The sequence below is a fragment of the Mus caroli genome, chromosome 4 (assembly GCF_900094665.2).
Source record: "Mus caroli chromosome 4, CAROLI_EIJ_v1.1, whole genome shotgun sequence".
NCBI classification, from domain to species: domain Eukaryota; kingdom Metazoa; phylum Chordata; class Mammalia; order Rodentia; family Muridae; genus Mus; species Mus caroli.
The window spans coordinates 90,515,862-90,537,770 of NC_034573.1; the positions used below are offsets into that span (position 1 = coordinate 90,515,862).

Genomic DNA, 21,909 nt, shown 5'->3' on the forward strand with positions numbered 1-21,909 from the left:
CATCTCTCTACGGCCTCTGCATCAGCTCCTGCTTTCTGACCTGCTTGAGTTCCAGTCCTGACTTCCTTGGTGATGAACAGCAGTATGGAAGTGTAAGCTGAATAAACCCTTTTCTCCCCAACTTGCTTCTTGGTCATGATGTTTGTGCAGGAATAGAAACCCTGACTAAGACACTGCTCTCTCTCCCATCTTTGTTTCTGACACCTTTGTTGAAGACCAATTGGCTATGGATGCAGTTCTTTGGTCTGTGAGCTGGTATTCTTAGGCTTTAGTTGCTAGAGCTTTATAGTATACTTTAGAGCCAGGATTTAGGGTTCTTCCAGCTTTATTTCTTTTGCTCAGGATTGCTTTGGCCACTCTGGGTCTCTTGTGATTCCAGAGAAATTATAGGAATTATTATTTTATTGTATTTTGGTATGAATTGTATCAAATGTATAAATTGCTTTGATGGTGGTGTTATCAACAGCTTGTCAATATTAATTCTCCCAATCTGTGAACATTTGAGTCTCTGTTCTTTGAAATTTTTTTTCATTAGTGTTCCATAACATGGCAGAGAATATTTTCACCATTAAATTAAGTCCCAAGTTTCTTGGTTAGTTTTAGTTGTCAACTTGACACAATCTAGAATCACCTGGGAAGAGTCTCAAGGAGGGATCATCTAAACTAGGTTTTTCTGTGAGCATGTCTGTGGGGGGGAGGCTATCTTGATTACATTAATTGAGGTGGGAATCATCAGCATATTATGGGTGGTATAATTCCCTAAACAGGATTCTGAGCTTTGCAAATAGAAGCCTTCTTTGGTGTCTTTTGACTGTGAGTGGAATGTGATTAGCTGTTTCCCATACCCAACACCTTGACTTCCTCACACTGATATACTACAACCTGGAATTATGAGCCAAATAAACTCTTTCTCTCTTATATTGCTTTTAAACACACACACATACACAGAGACAGAGAGAGACAGAGACAGAGAGAAACAGAGAGCGATGACAGAGACAGAGAGAGCCCAGGGTCTCGCTATGTAGCTCTGGCTGGCCTGGAACCCTCTGTAGTGGCCAGGTTAGTCTTGAGCTCCCTGAGATCTTCCTCCTGATAAGTTGCTTGTGTCTGAGTATTTTATCACAGCAGTAATTCAGACTTTGCCAAGGTGACGCAGACACACGTCACTGTTAAGCCTCAACCTTTCCTTTCTTGCTCATCCTCAAGATCACATATCAATAACACCGCAGTATAAAATATTTTACCAAGTTAAAACTTCCCAGTCTTGACAAATTCAAGCACTTTAAAATTCAACCTCTTTAAAAATCCAAGTCTCTTATAAAAGCCTAAAGTCTCTTTAAATCTAATCTCTCAACTGTCAGCTCCTGTAAAATCAAAAATAAGATAAATTCTCCCTGGCTTCAACAGGGAAGAACCAGGGCACAATCACAATCTAAACAAAGCAAATCCAACCTCCACCCGTATACGTGATTCCATGTCCAATGTCTGGAGTCCACTCATGATCTCCTGGTCTCCTTCAAGGGTTTGGGTCACTTCGCCAGCTCTGCCCTCTGTAGCACATACATTTTGTCTTGTAGGCTCCAGCTGGCTCCACACCACTGCTGCTGCTATTCTGGTGGTCATCCCGTGGTACTGGCATCTCCAAATTTCTGGGCTCTTTTGCTACAACTGGGCTGTACTTCCACCAATAGCCTCTCCTAGGCTCTTTTTACAGTGTGCAGGCTTAAGTTTTCTGCATGACTCCTCCTCAGCCCCCGGCCTTCAACTGCCACTGAGACTGCACCAAGGTCCTCTCATTGGCATTAAGAAAACACTTCCCAAAGGATTTTACCTTAATGATGCTAGTCTCTTCTTAATTACTGCTAATTTCTCAGCTCCAGCTAACCTGCATTAATTATCCTCACAAAGCAAAGTTTTCACTTTAGTAGTTCTGGTATCTTGTTAAACACGGTTGTTTCTTCATCCCCAGTTAACCAGACTCTTAATTCAAATAACCAGAACCACAGAATCTTAATTCAAAATAACAAATGGCCCTGGTTAGTGTTTAAATTTCCCTGAAACTTCACAATCCAGGCCTCCATGTTCTGCATTGTCCCCAACATCTTTTTAAGATCCCACAGAATAGCTCACCATGCATTGAACACTTGGTGGCTTTTCTTGCACCAAGTTCCAAAGTCCTTCCACATCTTTCCTGAAGCAACAAGGTCAGAGCTGTCACAGCAATACCCCATTTCTATTACCAACTTTTGTTAATTTGGGTTTCTACTGCTGAGATAGAACACCATGGCCAAAAAGCATGTTGGCAAGGAAAGGGTTTATTTATTTGGCTTACACTTCCATATCACTGTTTATCACTAAAAGAAACCATGATAGGAACTCAAACAGGGCAGGGACCTGAAGGCAGGAGCGATGCAGACAGCATAGAGGGATGCTGCTTAGTGGCCTGCTCGGCCTGCATTTTTATAGAACCCAGGTCTACCAGCCCAAGGATGGCCCCACCCACAATGGGCTGGGCTCTTCCCCATAGATCACTAAGAAAATGCGCTACAGCTGGATCTTATGTAGGCATTTTCTCGAGAGAGGTTCCCTCCTTTGAGATGACTCTAGCTTGTGCCAAGCTGCCATAAGACTAGCCAGCACTCACGGGCAAGAAAGCTAAGATACCAGCGTTATGTTTTCTTTATTTGTTTTTTTTTATTATGAATGGGGTTACTTTCTTGATTTCATTTTTTACCAAGCCCATTGTTTGTTATCAAAAGCTACCGATTTAAAAAATTTATTCATGTACTTTGTATTTATTTTTGAGACAAGGTACGTCCTGATATGTACTTCAGTAGTACAGGCTGGCCTGAATTCACTCTGTACCTTAGGCTGATTTTGAACTCACAGCAATTCTCTTGTATGTGGTTTTTTGTTTTTGTTTTTTTGTTGTTGTTTTATTTATTTATTTTTTTTTACATTTGTGTGTGTGAGAGGGCACGGGGCGGCGGCGGGGGGGGGGGGATATGGAGCTCAAAGAACAACTTGCTGTAGTAGGTATGGTCTTTTCACTATATGGCTTCCTGGGATAGAACTTGAACACAGTTGATCAGACTTGGGCAGTACCTTCCTTTACCCACTGAGTCATCTTGTCCAGTCATCTTTGATTTTCTACCTTTAATACTGACATCCACAAATGACATTTTACTTGCTTCTTTTCTATTAGTGTGTCCTTTATTTCTATTCTTAGTGTTTTTTTGAGACAGGGATTCACAATACTACTTGAAACCCCAGAGCATATAGGGATTAGAGGTGTGCACCACCACCCAGCCATGACCGCTGTTTGCTTTGGCATAAGTTTCCAATAGTATGTTGATTGAACAGGACAGGTGAAAATGGATATCTTCTCTTTATTCCTTACATTAGCGGGGGGGGGGGGGAATTACATACCTTCTTACAAGGCCTAACAAATGTTATTTCCCTGAAATTATCACACAGCCATGAAGTATCAAACGCATAACCAGCAAATGCCCTCGTGTTGCTGTTGCTTGTATTCATCTTTTGAGGATACCATTTTATCTCTCATCCCCGTCAATCACTGTGCCTAATAGTGCATTTATTCAGTAAGATATCTGATGATTGATTCTCTTTAGCCTTTGAGTAGCCTATATTAAATAATGTAAATGCTTATCATCAAAATCCTAAATAAGAAAGACACTCATAATTACCCTTAGGATGACGGGGACACAGATTGACATTTAAGATCTTTTACATTGAGTCAGCAAATCTGGAAAACAAAAGGGACACAAGAAGGCTGGATCAGAGGGGCCTCGGGCTAGGGGCTAAGTGGACTTGTTTGTTTGGGGTCTCGGTTTTGGGTCAGCGCTGGTGGCCCACAACTCCGTACCTGGACGCAAAGGCCTCCGGCCTCCTCTCCAGGGCTGGTCGCCCGACTCGTCCCCCGGACCCTTCACAGGCGCGCAGCCGCCCGGGGGCTCGAGCCCCGCTCGCCCCGCCCCGCCCAGCCCCCGGCGAGGTGGAGAGCCGCCCAGGTGAGGAGGCGGCCGCACTTCCGTCCAGGTGAGGGCAGCAGCTGTACTTCCGCCAGGTGAGGAGGCCGTCGGTGGCCGCAGCCCCGGGGCTCCCACCCCGCCGTCGCCCGATCAGGTAACGCTCGCGGCGCACCGAGCGGGGATCGCGCGGGAGCCGCGTCCCGAGCCCGCGGACGGACAGTGCCCTGGGCAGCTCGCAGGCCTAGCGGCGGCCCGCGACCTACCCAGCCAGCCCCGCGCGGACTTCCAGGCCCGGCCGGCCGGCCTGCGAGCGCAGCGATCGCGCGTGCTCGCGGATCTAGCGGCCCGCGGCCTCCCGCAGCGGGGCGGAGCCTCCCCGCGGTCGGTGGGAGGGAGGGAGGGGAAGGAGCAGAGGGATCGACCTGGCCTCGAGTGGGCCTCGCGTCCCTCCTGCCTCTCTCTGCTGAGCTGGGGAGGTGGCTCTAAGTCTTTGGGAAAGTTACAGGATTCCTGCGGGGAATCAAGTTCTGGAACGCATTTCCACATCTTACCCACCTTTCGTATGCCCCACCCCTCCTTGGAATCTTCCCTGGACTGTTGTTCCCTTGTACTTTGCCTCCTGTGGGCTCTTCCCACTTCTGCTTCAAATTCCTCTTGAACTTGTTTGTCTCCGAGGTCCAGAGGCCATACCTTGCTGGGCCTGATTTCTCTAGATTGTCTTTAACCTGCATCTGACCTGTGGTCTCATCGTCGTCGTATCCAACGATTGTGTTTTCAATGAAGAAGCTTACGGGTATCTAGCATAATCTTAGTTCCTTTGAGACAGCTAGACCACATTCCAGGTCTGCGAGCCTTCCCCTGGCTTCCAATTCACCATTTATTTCTAGGGAGAGGTAGGGAGAGGTGGGATAAAAACTGGAATCTATTTATTTTGCAGAGTTAGAAAATGGGAGGTGAAGTTGTGACCTTCTGCTATTTTAGGGCTCTAACGGCCTTTATAAGGATTAATGAAATTTTAAGATACTTTGAACATTAATAAATGCGGATGTGGAAGTACCCATACTAATTTAGATGTGATTACTGGTGGCATATAGTGGACTTGTCATCAGAATAATGATTTGATTTAAAATTGAGTTGTATGAAGTTGTCACTCGAATTGAACTTTTGTCTTCATGAACTCCACTTACTGATTATTATTGGCTGGTGGGGAGGGGGACCTAATCTAGCACCACACACATACTGACTAGATGGGTCCTGTCCCTTGGTTCTACCCGCAGCCATTGAGCTTGTATGGAGCTAACATAAATTCATTGTAGGGAAAACGAGGGAATTTTCGAAAAAGGAACATAACAAAACAGTTGACAGGAAAACTGGAGGTCAACTTAGGTGAAGGTGGGAAAAGAAGGGGGATGAGAGGGGGGAACAGGATGTATGTGTGTGCACGTGGAAATGACCAAAATATATTGTATATCTCTCTGACATGGTCAAAGAATTAAAGGAAGAAAAAAAGGATCTAGCAGCAACCAGAAACCCATTTCACTGATGAGAAAAAGTAAACAAATCACATGACTCCATTCTTCCACTTTGTATTTTTAAAGATAAAAGTGTCTGTGTTTTCTTATGTTGAATTCACTTTTAAAACCTTGAATTTTTGAGACAGTCCAGTGTTTCCCAGTTCTTACAGGGGGGTTAATAATTATTCGCAGGTCAAACAGCCAAGCAGCCTGAACTTACTTGCTTTGTAAAAGTTTTAACAAATTTGCATTAGTTTGAGGGAAGTCACAAAAAGGGGTTAGTTCCTTGAAGTCTTTCCTCATATTGGTGGGAGCATTAAATTCCTTGAGAAAAAAAGCTAGTCAGTCTGCCTTAATATTTGAAGTCACATAACCATTGCTACTTAATTTTTTTTCTTAAACTGGGATTTTTGTATAGATTTGGATGTCTTTTGGAGCTCCTAGTGTAGATTCTGTTGCAAATGGAAGGGTGTGTAGTGCTTGCGTTCATTTGTATGTCTTTATTGGTGCTGAGGACAGAAAGCCAGGGCCTTGTGGTGCTGAGGACCTGCTAGAGTTTAAGCATAAGCCTTGGTCCACTCCCGCTGGTCCTCCATTTGGAAACGATCTGCCTGAGATTTGAAGAGGCTGAAAGGAAACAGTTGTAGAACTTGTGTTGTCTGTCACAGCAAGCAGTTGTTCTCCCGCTTGACTCAGCTCAGATGCAATCAGGAAGAAGGCAAGCCTGTAAGCATTCTTATCTGGATAGTTAGAAACTGAGCTGAGACGCAAAAAAGCCTTTGCTAAAAACATTGCCAAGCTCTTTCCGAAAAAGTCTAGGTTAATAGGTCAGTACTTTGTTGCAGAAACACTGGCACAAGTGAAAGCAGGGCTCTTTGGAATGAATGTGTGGAAAGTGTGAAATGCACACTAGATCCTAAGAGAGTATAAAGGAAGTTTAAGCTATCTTATTTTTATATTATTTGCATATTTAAGTGATGGTTTGTATATATTGGATTAAGTTAAGTTTACATATTAAAGTTAAATTTGTCTTTTTTAAGTTTTTTTTTATGTTTTAAATTTATTTTTCTATTTTATGTTCATTGTTGTTTGGCCTGCATGTGGATAAGGTCCCCTGGAACTGGAGTTATAGACAGTTGTAAGCTGTCTTGTGGGATCGAAGGTGTGAACGTTAGTCGTCTGGAAGCACAACCAGTTCTCTTACTGCTGAGCCAGCTCGCCAACCCTAATTTTGTCTTTTATATGATACTATCAGAAACAACCTTGTTTTTTATTTTTTGTTTTTTAAAATAGGGATTCTCTGTATAGCCCTGGCTGTCCTGGAACTCACTTTGTAGACCTGGCTTGGAACTCAAAGATACACCTGCCTCTGCCTCCTCTGAGATTAAAGGTGTGCAGCAGCACTGGCTGGTTCTTTTTATTATTTTTAGAATCACATGTATGTGTGGTTATGTGTGAGTGCCTGTGGAGGGAGGCCAGGGGAGAGCCTTGCATGGGCACTGGAAACTGAATTTGGGTCTTCTGTAAGAACAGTATTCACACTGAACTGGTCAGCCATCTCTTTAGCCCTGGTCAGAAATTTTAAAATGACATTTGTGGCTCACATTCTATTTCTGAGAGGAGACACTAACTAACTAGGTAAGGATTTAATTTGTATTTACCCTCCAGCAGGGTATGATGTTTGGAGGTGTCAGTACTCCAGTGTAAGCTGACTTGTGTTTGAGACAGTAACCTCAAACTCAACATCCTCTTGCCATGGAATGCTAGGTACAGTTGTGAGCCACCATGCTGGCCTTAAAGTAACTTAAAAATCCCAATTTATAGGCTGGGCACGGTGGCGCCCATCTTGATCCCTGCACTCAGGAGGTAGAGACAGAAGTATCTCTGTGAGTTCCAGGCCAGTCTGGCCTAGTTAGCAAGTTCTGTACCAACCAGGGCTCCATGGTAAGACCCTGTCTCAAAAAACAAAACAAACAAAACAATGTATAGGCCATTTCTTTCTTTTTTTTTTTTTTTAAGATTGATTTATTTATTTATTATATGTAAGTACACTGTAGCTGTCTTCAGACACTCCAGAAGAGGGCGCCAGATCTCGTTACGGATGATTGTTAGCCACCATGTGGTTGCTGGGATTTGAACTCTGGACCTTTGGAAGAGCAGTCGGGTGCTCTTACCCACTGAGCCATCTCACCAGCCCTATAGGCCATTTCTTGATCACTTGTTTTGTATTGATTGAACTGATGAAAAGTTTTATTGTTTAATCTTCTCAGTATTGATTACATAGCAAAACCACAAATGACATTAACTTCTTTGAAATTTCAAAATGTTATATAATTTTGATTGAAAAGAAATACTAACAGTAGTAGTTTTTCTTGAGTGTGTGCTGTGTGCTAGGCCAAATTTTATTTAGCCCTCTCAACAATTAGATGTTTTTGAAAGTTTCTTTTCTGAATTCTTTTTTTTTTTCTCTCAAATTTTTACTAACTTTGGAAGGAAAGCGAGATGAGATAAATGAATGTTAAAGGTTAGGGTGCACCTAGCTTGTGAACCACCAAGTGTCCATTCAAGTTGAAATTTCTTCTTAATTTTAGTTATTTGCCCAAAAGGTCATGAGCATTTGATATTTCCTCTCCTATGAAGCTCATTCCCAGTGACATCTGTGGTTCCTCCATGTTTTCATTAGCATGTCCCCTTGTGTTTTACTTGAGTGTTCCGGACTTATGAACTACAGGTGATAAGACATTCAGAACATCAGTTGGATAATGTTATACAGGATGGCTCAGGGTTGTATTGAATAGATGCTAAAATAGTTACTTCAGCAGCAGACAAATATGTTCTCTCTCTCTCTCTCTCTCTCTCTCTCTCTCTCTCTCTCTCTCTCATTCTGGGAAAAGTTGAGACAGGGTCTTCTATGTAGCCCAGGCTGACCTGGAACTCAGTTTGATTTAGGTTAGCCGGAACCTCTTAGCAATCCTTCACATCAGCCTGCATGTGTTTGAATCAAGAATAGACATCAGTGGAAAGGGTGTCCAAAACCTAAGATGGCCTTGCTTGTCAGTTCACTAGGTTGTTTTGAATTCTAAAATATGGTATGACCATAATTCCTAGAGACTCATGAGGGCACAGTCTGCATATGGAGAAACAGGGAAGCATTGAGGGGGTAGCTGTTGTTAGTGGATTTTGAACATTTGGGTCCTGTTAATGGAGGTCTGTGATTGCAGCATCCATTAAAAACATATCAGAGACTTAATGTGAGTGAAAATTGTTCAGATTTGTGGCTTGTTGCTTGTGGTGGAGGGGGACTGTCACCAACAGAATGATACACAGAGCAGTTTAACTTCTGCAAAATGAAACAAATTACAGAGAGAGTACTGTTAGGAATTGACTCTTGAGAGTGTTTCCGTGATAAGATATGAATCTTGCGAACTGAAGCACTCTGAGGAACTAACATGATTTTTCTCATGGTATCTTTCAGCTTGGATTTCAATATTTTCTCCATATGCAGCTTTAGCATTCTACAATTGCTTTTCTTACATTCTAGGAATGGGGTGTCTTGACAATGGGGACATTTAATTTTTTTATATTCAGTTGGTTTAGGAAAGCTTTCACCAGGCCTTTGTAGGAAACCTTGTATTCCTGGGAATTTTGGGGTGTCCCGGCAGAGTTGCTACATGTCACCAAGGGAATTGGTGTACTTCCCTCTTGGAGTTCATAGTATCGTTATTGAAAGAATTTGAGGATGGGCTCTGAAGGAAGCTTGAGGACAGTTTTATTAGAGTGTAAAAGAAAAACATTGCAAGGAGAGCCAGCTGTAGACCCAGGCGGCTGCCCAGAGGGGTCAGATGGAGAAGAGGAAGAGAAGAATTCCTACTGTTAGACTGAGTCATGGAGTCCAGCCACACAGTCTTGTGACAAAAAGAGGAGGGGGGCCTCCAGAGAAAGAGTAAGAACCCTAAAATACAGAAAAGGCATTTTTAGGCTTTGGCCAGCATCCAAAGAAAAAAGAAGGGAGGGACAGGAAAAAACTGTGCCTCTGAGTGGTGCTTGGGAGGACAGACCTAACAGAGCTTCCTGGCATTAGGGATAGTTATTCCTCCTATCTCTTCAGGATGGATTAAGGAGGATCAAGCCTTCCTGAGTCTGGTCCCTAACCCAGATGATTGATCTCCCAACTGGAATGTTAAGTCTCCACCCAGGCCAGAGATGCCATTCCCCTGAGCAGAGCAAATAGCTTTCCTTTAATGGGCCCTTAATGCTACTGTAACACTTGTTTGTTTTGCGTGACAGCCTGTACCGAGTTCTGATGGCACTCTTTGGTTTGGATTCTGTTTATTATTTAACGAGTACCTAGGAAATGTTGAGCTTTGAGGACAAAGGGACCAGGATAAATCCTGACCCCTGGCTCTGAAGGAAGTGGACTTTTTTTTTTTTTTTAAGAACTTCATTAAGACTTTATATGTAATATTATATTAAACTCATGGATATTTTTCAAGCTTCCTGGTTCAGTGAGCTGTGGAGTTGTGAACCACCCAGGTTTAAAAGTCCAGTTGAAATGCGCACTTCAGTGAGTGCCTGTGCTTTCCCAGCAAGATAGCCAGTGACCTTACTTCCCCAAATCCCAGATAGATGAGCAGATGTTGGTTAGTAGGAAATTGAAGTCTCAGGAGCCAACAGAAGTCTGAAAAGTGTTGGCCTTTTTTGGCCTTAATTTTTCTTGGATTTTTTTTGTCCCCCTGAGATAGGGTCTTACTGTGTAGCCCAGGCTGTCCTCAAACTTGAATCCTCCTGTCTTGGCCTCCTGAGTGCTGGGATTACAGGTATGTGGCACCACATCTGACACTTTTACCACTGTTCTATAATTATAAAGTTAGTACTGGTTTTTGTTTATTTTTATTGTAGTGGAGAGAATAAAACTTAAGAGTCTCACATGCTATTCTACCACTGAACTAAAATCATAACTCCGTATTTTTTTAATAAAAATTCAAACAACCCCAAAATCTATAAAGTAAAAGAGACTAATTTTTGTTATTATTTTTCTCTGGTATTGGGGATTGAATCCAGGATCTCATGCATGCACGCTCTATCACTGAGTTCTAACCTCAGTCCTCAAAGGCTAACTTTTATATTCCTCTTTTCTATTTTCTGGAAGCAATAACTATTGCTTCCTAATTTTTTTTTCTAGAAAATTCCCCAATGCACACGTTTCTGTCTTACAGAAGTATGAAAATAACCCAAATATCCCTTAAGTGCTGTGTTTCGCAACACTTGTGCATGTTGTACAGTTTTCCTGTTTTATACAAAAGGTAGATTTCCCAGCATGCTCAGTTCTTACATGGATTCAAGATGTCACTCAATTCCAACTGTGCCTGTTTCAGGAGTGAGATGCAGATAGCTGTCTCTGCTGGAGGAGCCCTAGCCAGCAGGTAAATGTCACTTCCCCTCACTTGACGGAACACTGCCAACATGCTTGAAGTGTCGATATAGGAAACTACTCCTGAGTGCATTTTTACAGCCTCTTACTGAAATTCTTATTGTCCATCGAAGTAAAATTCAGTCTCAGAACACGCTTATTTTGAATAGCAAGTGGTTTGTTGGTAAGCAAATGGTTTTGATGCCAGGAATATGTTCCCTTGAGCAGGAGAGAATAATGAAATGCAAAGAATACTTGCTGGCCATTAGAGACATCCTGTAGAACCACAAATCTCTCAGATTTAGAGAAGATTTATTCTCTAGTTCATTGTAGTCAGGATCACATAGCCTGCCCTGTTGAATTAGGTTTTTAATCACATGGTAACCAAACATGACCTGCAGGTGCATAGTTACGGCTTTTAAGAAGATGTGATGGAGCTAGGCATGTAGGTGGACTGCATAGTACGAGCTTAGTGTGCACAAGGGTCTGATCCACCACACTGGGGTGGTCCAGAGGCCTAGACTGTGGTGATGATCTGCTTCTAATAATTGCCTTGAAAATATGTGCTTTTAAGTCCATGAAGACACTTTTTTATTTTTAAAGCTCCATACTTTAAAAAAAAAACCTGGAAAATTCTGATATATATATATATACATTTTTTTCTAAATGAATTTCTTTCTTTCTTTTTTTCTTTCTTTCTTTCTTTCTTTCTTTCTTTCTTTCTTTCTTTTTACATTTGTTTTTACATGCTTACTTTAGTTTTATTTTTATGTATTTCCTTTCAGATTGGGTCTTGCTGGCCTGGTACTCAAGGAAAACTTCTCTGTCTTGGAAGCCTTTCTTTCATAAGCTTTTCTTTACTTGGGTAAACCAAAAGTGTCTCTGTCGTCTGTTTTGCAGCCAGCCATGCCCATGACTCCATGGATTCTCAAACTGTGCCTGACTTTTTAAGATAAAGACCTCGGTTAAAGTGTATTTGCTAAGAGGACTACAGCCAGGTAGCATCCGGAGGCTGAAGGAGAGAGCCACATGCTGTGTTTTGTTTTTTTTTTTTTTTTCTTTTTCTCTTCAGTATACTCTGACTTAGTCATCATTTCCGTGACTAGTGAGAATTGACGTTTGCAGGAGTTTCTCTATGAAAAAGAGCGTAAAAACTACTCATGTGCATACATCATTGTGCCGATATATGTATACATATATCGTACACATATATATACATATATATATATATATACATCTCTCTCTCTCTCTCTCTCTCTATATATATATATATATATATATATATATATATATAAAACGAGCAAGCGCTACCCACTCAGAAATTGAAATTCTGGGGAAAGAGAATGTAAATTAAATGTACACGTCTACATTTGTCCTTCTAAAAGATCATGTAGATTTGTCCTCTCCGCCTTCTTATCAGAGACATCTGCAGTCCAGGTTCTTGTTATTCTCTGATGAACTAGAACATGCCAGGCTGACATTCAGCTATAACAATGGCATCCTACAATTTTGAGCTTTCATTTTTTGTTTTATTGATCTTGCTAGATTAATGGCCATCAGACTGGTGGTTTGGGGCTCTGTGCTGGTATGGAGAAGGATGGTGCCATGCTGGGTGTCCTGTTTGTGTAGCTGCCTGTTTACTGTTGCCAGACCTGTGCAATTCTGATGCTGAGAAGTGTTTCTGAGATGTCCTGTTCACAGGTCCTTGGGGGAATTTTCACACTGGGGAACACTTTCATGGACCACTTGGACCTTTACCAATGCTGATGACAGCCTTGTTGGTTGTGTTGTTGACACATATCCCTCGTAGTCTAACCTGGCCTTGAATTCCTGATTCTCCTGTCCTGTCCTGTCCAGTCCTCCCAAGTGTTGGGATTATCACGCACCATAGTAATGTGTTTTATATGTGGTACTAGGGATGGGACCTGAGGTGTCCTGCGTTGTCATGGACTCTGCCACCCAAGCCACTCCCCCGCCTCCCATCCCCAGCAGAGTAGTTTCCGGGTTCATCCTTAACAGTTGTGTCAGCGACCCCCCCCCCTCCCAAGAGTATTAGAACGCTTGTTAGTTTATCCACTTGTCTGTGATTGGGCATCTTGAGAATTCCTACTTGGGACCTTTTACAAATAGTGCTGTGTACTCTCACATATGGGTCATATTTTTTTCGTTTCTCTTGGTAAATGTTTCTAAGCAGAAGGAGTGGGTTATATAATTAGTACTTTTTAACTTTATAAGAAACTACTTATGATGCCAGGTGGTGGTGGCGCACATCTTTAATACTGGTGCTCAGTAGGTAGAGGCGGGCAGATATGTATGAGATCGAGGCCAGCCTAGTCTAAACAGGGAGTTCTAGGACAGCCAGGACTACACAGAGAAACCCTGCCTCAAAAAAAAAACAAAAGCACAAGAAAAAAGAAGAAGAAAAAAAAAAAGAAACTACTTATGATTTAAACTATAAAAATTAAGTAAAAATAAAATATCAAGTACTTTTCCCAAGGGACTGTGTCATTTTATTTTCTTTCTGGCATGATGTGCCTTTCAGCCTTGCCAACACTCACTCTGGTCTTGTTAAAATTTCCTCATCTGAGTAGATACGCCTTAGTGCCTTATTGTGGTTTTAGTTTGAATTTCACCCAGTACAGTCTTAATAAAGAACGTTCTTGAAGTTTGCTTTAGTTTCCCCATAGGGGAAACAGCAGACATCTGTAATGAAAGTTAATTTTTTCCCTTAGGCTTTTTGGAAGTGATTGAAAAGAATATCCCAAAATGCCTGAAAACCCTGCTGCAGGTATAGAAGCTATATATTTTTATTGTGTTATGTAATGATTCAAAAATGGATTGTGAGATGGTGTCTGACTTGAGCTCTGATCACCTTTCTCCAACTAAGAGAAAATGCAGGTCCTGCAGGTCCTGGATCGCCTGAGAGGGAAGCTGCAGGAGAAGGGAGACACGACGCAGAACGAGAAGCTGTCTGCGTTTTACGAGACCCTGAAGAGCCCCCTCTTCAACCAGATCCTTACACTGCAGCAGTCCATCAAGCAGCTGAAGGGACAGGTAAGTCGCTCAGCCGGCCTGACCTGGGTGGATTCCGACAAGCAGGAATACAGGAGGAGCTCAGAGGATTGCGACTCTTAGATTAGCAAAAGCTGTGTGGGGCCTGAAAGCTGTGGATAGCATCTGTGGATGGTATAAATATTGATGAAGTTTATGCTAGGCTATGGGATATGATAAATTTGTAAAAACCAAATGCTTTAAAATCTCAACATTTTCTTCAAAGTTATAAAATAGCTTTAACTTCCTTCCTTCCTTCCTTCCTTCCTTCTATCTTCCATCGTGCTGAGTTTGAGTTGAGGCTTTGTGTATGCTGGAACTCTATCTACCACTGTGCTCCATTCTCAGCTCTTGGCATTTATTGTCTATTTATTTAGCATTTTTGATACATTTTTGTATGAGTTATGTGTGTGTGTGTGTATATATATATATATATATATATATATGTATGTATGTATGTAGTGTGTGTGTCTGTATGTGTGTGTGTGGGGGGGGGTTGCAAATTGATTCCCTCCTTAGGCAATGAGGGTTTCAGAGATCCAACTTGGGTCATCAGGTTTGGCAGTAAGTGCCTCTATCTATTAAAGCACCTTGCCTTTTCTCTTTCTCCTTGTTAAAGAACGAGTATACTAATTGATCTTCATGTGTATGTGCTGTGTGTGTGTTTGTGTGGGAGGGTCCATGTGGAGTATATGCTGTGTGTATGTGTGTGTGTGTGAGGGTCCATGTGGAGTACATGCTGTGTATATGTGTGTGTGTGAGGGTCTATGTGGGGTATATGCTGTGTGTATGTGTTTGTGTGGGAGGGTCCATATGCTGTGTGTATGTGTTTGTGTGGGAGGGTCCATGTGGAGGCTGAGGATACTTTCTGGTATTGTCACTCACCTTCCACCTCTGCATGGGTTCCAAAACTCTGAGCTCAGGTTATCAGGATTGTATAGCAAGCACCTTTATTCAGAGCCCTCTCTTGACCCTTGCCATTTATTTATTGATAGAGTGCCTTTTATTAATTTTTTGACAGTTTCACTCGAGAGGAAACAATGTATCTTGAACCTTGAACACATTTCCTCCAGCTTCTACCCCCTTTTCCCAGGTCCTTCTGCTATATCCGCTCCCTGCTTCATCCCTTCATCCACATCTTTTTTTTTTTTTTTAAACTCATTGAGTCCAGTTAATGCTGCCTGTTGGAATGTTGACTGATCTTAGCTTGATCTTGTTTAGCTTTGACATTCTTTTTTCAAAGCCTTAATTTTTATTATTAATCACTTATTTATTTAAGACAGGCTCTTACTGTGTAGCCCTGGCTGTACTGGAACTTACAGAGCTCCACCTGGCTATACCTCCAAAGTGCTAGGATTAAAGATGTGTGCTGCTATGTCAGGCCCTTTTTATTTGTTGAGAATTTCTTACATAAGTACTCAATTTATCATAGTTCCACCTAACACTCTGACACTTCCAACCTCTTCCATGTCCCCCTTTTACTCCCTCTAAACTTCATGACGGCTTTTTAAATTATTATGTATATATTCATATACATACACATATGTATACGAAAATGTAGCCTGCTGAGCCCATTTGGTGTCGCTCAGAATTATATGGGTTTAGGGATGACCACTTGGGAGTAAATAACCTATCGAGGCTGTCTCTGCAGAAGACTGAGTCTCCCTTTGCAGCCATTAACTGGCTGTGATTCATCTAGGGTGGGGCCTCTGACATTTACCCTATCCATGTCGGGACTTAGCTGGCAGTATCAATATGTAGATCTTGTTTAGTGACTACATTGTAAGGATTCCGTGGGCGTAGCTCTTTGTCATACATAAAAGGCACTGTCTTCACATTTATTTTTTTTAAAGGTATGTGTGGATACTTTGTTTATATTTTATAGATCTGTGCACCTTGTGTGTGCCTGATGCTTGTGGAGACCAGCAGAGGGTTTTGGATTTCCTAGGGTAGAGTTACAGATGGTTGTGAACCACTGTGTGTGTGCTGGGAAGCCAACCCAGATCTGTTGGGAGAGTAGCAAGTGCTCTTAACCGGGGAGACACCTTTACAGCCCCCTTGACATTTGTTATTAATGTGGCTTTTGATCTGCTATGTTAGCATTTGTATCAAATAATATTTAAAAAAAAAACTGCTTCTTATAATGCTGGATGTTCATCTTTAGATGTTTAAGTAGCCTTTCTACATGCTGGAATCTTGGTCTATCTCTACACAGTGAGATAATATGATCTACATGCAGGAATCTTGGGTCTAGTACCTTGTTCTTAGAAACATTGATTAAGCTGGGCGGTGGTGGCGCACGCCTTTAGTCCCAGCACTTGGGAGGCAGAGGCAGGCAGATTTCTATAGAGTGAGTTCCAGGACAGCCAGGACTACACAGAGAAACTCTGTCTCAGAAAACCAAAAAAAAAAAAAAAAAAAAAAAAGAAAAAAAAACCTTTTTCCAAAAAAAAAAAAAAAAAAAAAAAAAAAAAAAAAGAAGAAGAAACCTTGATTAAACACTGTTGCTGTGAGTGCCGTTGTTGCCCACTGTGGATCCTTTGTGCCTCCTCCATGAAGATATACAGATAAATATAAAATGGCCCAGTGTCTTACATACTTAGTATATCAAGAACAAATTTTAAATGTAAACATTTTGTGTAATACTAAAAAGCTCTAGCCTTAAGAACACACTGATTTGTTGATAGGTACCTAATTTGTTTTTAATTAATGTACGTGGGAGTAGAGCTTGTATGTGTGGGGTGGTGGTGGTGCAGAGGTGTCAGATTCTCTGGTGTCAGAATTACAGGCGGTTGTGGACTTCCTGACCTGGGTGCTAGGAACTGCTGAGTCATGTCAATGCACCCACACACACACACACACACACACACTCTCTCTCTCACACACACACACACACACACTACCTCTAATGTCTTTTGCTTTCTCCCCTTCTTCCCTCCCTTCCCCCCTCCCTCCTTCCCTCTCTCCCTCCCTCCCTCCCTCCTTTCTTCCTCCCATCCTTCCTTCCTTTATGAGACAGAGTTTCACTCTGCAGCTCTGGTTGGCCTTGATCTTGCTAACTGTAGACTAGGTTGGCCTTGAACTGAAAGATGTCCTCCTGCTTCTGTTTCTGAGTACTGGTCTTAAAGTCATGTGCCACCACGCCTAGCCTCTTATTTCTTTAATATGTACATAAATTATACATGTAATGTGATAGATAGAAATGGTTTCTTTTATAGATTTCTGCTGATGATTTTCTTGTCATTCTCTCCAACAGCTTAGCCACATCCCCTCAGATTGCTCAGCCAACTTTGACTTTTCTCGCAAGGGCTTGCTAGTGTTCACAGATGGTTCCATTACAAACGGGAATACCCACAGGCCTTGTAGTAATGTGACTGCATCTGAATTGTTGCCCTGGACTCAAAAGTCAGGAAGTGAAGACTTTAACTCAGTCATTCAGCAGATGGCTCAGGTAAGGTTATATCTTGTCATGGAGCTTTATTAATTTTTTTTTTCTGTTTCAGTTTAAAAAGAAGACTTATACTTATTCATTTTTGCCTTAGTATATGACATTATGTATTTCTTTGCTTGTATTTTTATCTTGTTAAGAGGAATTGACAGTACTTCTAACTTGTGTGTTGGAACCTGTAATTAAATACAGCAGAATAGGGTATGCTGTCAAAGCTTGCTGTCAAAGCCTGCAGCCCAACACTCCGCAGGCTGAGGGAGGGGGATCTCCAGTTTGAGGCCAGCTTGAGCGAGCAGCATAGTGGAACCCTGTGTGAAGAGAAAAGAAGAACAAAAGAAAACAAACAAACACTGAACTCCATAAGAAAGTTTGTTTTAATTTTCTATCAGAATTTGTGAATTATAAATTAATATAATTTAGAAAATCTAGAAAACCATTAGAATGGATAATTTAACTGTATCCCCTAATACCTGCCAAAAAGTAAATGATAGACAATTGAAGTTTTTGAATTTTAAAAGAAAATATAGAATATTTTACCAAAGACTGAGTTTGGTTCCTAGCACCCACATTGGGTAGCTCACAGATGCTCTAACGCTAGGTATCCAAACCCTTTTCTGGCCTCAGCAGGCAGTTCACATGCACATATCCACACACAGGCTAATACCCATGCACATAATTAAAAATAAAGTCAATTAAAAAAAAAAAAAAGCTAAGCCGGGCAGTGGTGGCACACGCCTTTAATCCCAGCACTCGGGAGGCAGAGGCAGGTGGATTTCTGAGTTCGAGGCCAGCCTGGTCTACAGAGTGAGTTCCAGGACAGCCAGGGCTACACAGAGAAACCCTGTCTCGAAAAAGCCAAAAACAAACAAAAACAAAACAAAACAAAAAAAAGCCAGATTTGGAGGTTCACGCCTATTCATTCCGGTAGAGGCAGGAGGATCTCTGTGAGTCCCAGGCCATATGGCATACATAGTGAGTTCCTGAGCACATGGAGGACATAGAGAGCTGTGTCTTAGAAAACCCAGAGAGGAAAACAAGCAGACACCTGAAGTTGGGTTTGAGATTATAAAAGAATTTGTTTCAAGTTGCGGTAGTGAAGAATACTCTAAGCTCCGTGTGCTCTGTGTGCTGCCCTTGCGATCTGATTATGTTGAGGAAGCTCTCCTATTGTACATGTTGTTAACTAAAGCTATAAAATAGCCTGCATCCTCGGACTCAGTAACTGCAGAAATGACCGAGTGAGTGGAGTATCAGGTCATTGCAGTAGAATTTAAACCAGTGCTGTGGGTTCTGACTGGGCTGAGCACAAGTGTGCTTCTGGTATAGCTGACTTACTCTCCTGTTTAGAAATGTGTTTTATATCAAGAGAAGTTAAAGACATTTATGTACATAGTAACTGAGCGTTTACTGTGGGAAAGGGCGTTTGTTTTCGGTTTTTGTCCAGCCCAGATTCTATCTTCTAATGTGGATGAATTGTAAATGCTTCTCAATGCTGTTCTCTGTGTACTTGGCTGAAAACAATGAAGATAAACGGTTCCCAGGACCTGCATATTAGCCGGCTGCTGAGCATGTTTGGACTGACAGTGATGACTCAGAAGCTGTCGTGTGCTGAGCAGCTTCAGTTCTGTGGAAAGGTGATATTTAAATGCACATCATGGGTTTCTGTTTTTCCACCCTTCCCCCTTCTTTAGGGCCGGCACGTTGAGTATATAGATATTGAGCGTCCTTCCACTGGAGGCCTTGGGTTCAGTGTGGTGGCTCTGAGAAGCCGAAGCCTGCGATTAATTGATATCTTTGTGAAGGAAGTCCATCCCGGGAGTGCAGCAGACAGGTGAGGAGGAGGCTCCGTCTGCACTTGGTTCCTGTTTTCCTGACAGCTCTGAAGAGCTACTGTAAAGAGTAAGAAAGAAGCAGTACACACAGTAACATTAGCCTTGGTGCTGCTTGGCTCTTTAGAGCTTCCTGACCCTGCCCTCTCCACGCTGCACCTGCTGCTGATTTTGAAGGGCTCAGCATAAAGTCTTTGTCCCTCCATTTCTAGTCTTTGGTTTAGGACTCATTTCCTGAGTTCACTGTTCAGATGTTCCTGTTGGAATAATTGCAACGGTGCAGGATATGATTAGAAAATTCTGTCAATAATGTTTTGTTTTTGTTCTTAGCAAATTTGTTTTCTGTTTATAGATGATTACTTCTAGTCTCTCTAACTCAACATTTAAAATACTAGATTTATTGGGATATAATTGAAACAGTATAAACGACCATTTTGAAGTGGTGTTTAATATACTCAGCGTTTGCAGTCATCCCCACTACCCTAGAGACAGTGGAAACTTTAGAAAGTTTCATCAACGAGAAAAGAAGTTCCCATCCTGTGTATATGGTAACAGCCACTCCTAGCTCCTTCCGTCTTCTGGCAACAACTAACTTTTTAAAAACAGCATCTGTCTATAAGTTTTCTAAATCACGTTGGGAAGTGCTGATAAGAATATATTGTCCTTACATTCAGCTCCTACTTCTCAGTTCCTTTAAAAGATGGTTGTGAGGCCAGCCGTGGTGGCGCACGCCTTTAATCCCAGCACATGGGAGGCAGAGGCAGGTGAATTTCTTAGTTCAAGGCCAGCTTGGTCTACAGAGTGAGTTCCAGGACAGCCAGGGCTACACAGAAGATGATTGTGAGGCTCAGCCTTAGTTCATTTTGCTATATCTGAGTACCTGAACTTGTTTCAGAACAGGTTTCAGAACTTGTGATAATAGGGCTTACAGCTCTGGAAGCTGAGACGTCCCCGCCAAGGTGTCTAACTGCATGAGCTTCTTGGCTCTTTCATCACATGGTGGGAGGCAGGATGAAGCAGGGCAACAAAGGACTAGACCCACCCTTGTGTGACTACACCAATCTTATCCATGAGTGGTTAGCCTTACAACCTGATCATCCCTTAAAAGTCCCACCTCAGGAATCTTTATAGTAGAAATTGCATTTCCATTGGAGTTTGGGGGCACAGACATTGAAACCATAGCAGAGACCTTTCTGAATGCCACTGATGATATCTTGTCATCCAAAATCTTTCCTGTACATGAAACTGAAATTGAATACATGCAACACCTGGGAGACAAGTTATCTGGGCAAAAAGTCTGTTGTTAGAGGCTCGTTAGTCAAAACGTCTTGTAGTCTGAGGCTAAATGTTGCTTTTTCTCTCTCATTGTATAGTCTTGCTCGTGTGATTTAATTTAACTACACGTTTTAGTGTCTTGTGTAAAATGGTCATGTTAACATAAGGAAGGCTGGTGGAAGAGAAGCATATCTGCTAGGAGAGTGCCTGATGCATAGAAAGACACAGTGGCTGAGTGCATGTCTTCTAGTAGAACACCTGATGCATAGAAAGACACACGGCCAGCCCTGTGTGCACCTTCAGGTTGTTACAGTACTAAATTCGTCTTTTCTTGTATTGTTAGGGATCACAGATTGAAGGAAAATGACCAGATTTTGGCCATTAATGACACCCCATTGGATCAGAATATTTCCCATCAGCAGGCGATTGCATTACTACAACAAGACTCTGGATCTCTGCGGCTGGTTGTGGCCAGGGAAGTGGGCCACACACAGGGCCGAGCATCCACCAGCTCAGCTGATACAACTCTGCCAGAATCGGTGGGTCAAAAGCTTGGCGCTACAATTACATTCTAAATTAGGTTATTTACGGTAAGAATAGTTGGTATTCATTTGGAAGTCCTTTTCATTATTGTAGGTCAAGAAAGATGATTATGTCCCCAAATGGCAGCATTACAAGATGTTTGTTAAGGGAGTTGGTTTTGTTTTTGTCTTTTTAATGTCTGGTTGGTTTCCTTATTGAAGATTATTATTTAATATAAAGGCCAAATTGGATATTATTTGTAACTTATTTGATGCTGAGATGTCTTGTGTTCTTTGATTAACATAGCTAGTTAATGTGTGTATGTGAGGGGAAAAGGGGACACCTGTTATAGTCCACTCACAGTTTTTCTTGTTTCAGCCTCATGAGTGTAGGATTATGGGTGTGTGCCAGCATGCCTGAGTTTCAGAGGTTTCACTAGAAGTTTACTGCTAACTGTCTTAAGGAAGATGTGGATATTTATTTTAAATACCTCATATTTATGAGTTATAATAGAATTTTATGACTAGGTTATTGCTTTTATATAATTATTGCCATAATTTTTCACATAAGCTTAAAAAGAAAATCAGATTCCACTCTGAAACAGTCAACATTTTGCAGACTTTGTTGTGTGTCTTCAGAATGAAAACTGTCTGTTTTATTGTTGTTGTAGTTTGTTAGTTGGTTTGTTTCAAGATAAGATCTCACTGTGTGGCTCTGACTGGGCTAGAATTCCTTGGAGATCAGGATGCTCTTAAAGTTGTGATCCTCCTGCCTCTGCCTTGCAAATACTGGATTGCATGTATGAGTCTCCAGGCCTTGGCATAAGTCTTACTTTTTTTTTTTTTTTTTTTTTTTTTTTTTTTTTTTT

At 41.8% G+C, this 21,909-nt stretch overlaps 1 protein-coding gene across 6 annotated transcripts in view; it reads left to right on the plus strand.

The window, feature by feature from the left end:
- Positions 1-4,044: 4,044 nt before the first annotated feature.
- Patj (PATJ crumbs cell polarity complex component) overlaps positions 4,045-21,909 on the plus strand; it is a 314,627-nt gene continuing 296,762 nt past the window's right edge. For 2 of the 6 annotated variants that reach the window (XM_021159452.2, XM_029475856.1), the window contains exons 1-6: positions 4,045-4,146; positions 13,649-13,704; positions 13,804-13,970; positions 17,224-17,418; positions 19,107-19,246; positions 20,863-21,058. In XM_021159452.2, the coding sequence (XP_021015111.1) occupies positions 13,683-13,704; positions 13,804-13,970; positions 17,224-17,418; positions 19,107-19,246; positions 20,863-21,058 (720 nt within the window). In that variant the 5' untranslated portion in view covers positions 4,045-4,146; positions 13,649-13,682. Of the gene's footprint in view, positions 4,147-4,450; positions 4,786-10,881; positions 10,930-13,648; positions 13,705-13,803; positions 13,971-17,223; positions 17,419-19,106; positions 19,247-20,862; positions 21,059-21,909 lie in introns of those variants that run through there. The other 4 variants (XM_029475854.1, XM_029475855.1, XM_029475852.1 and 1 more) reach the window with 4 other exon arrangements.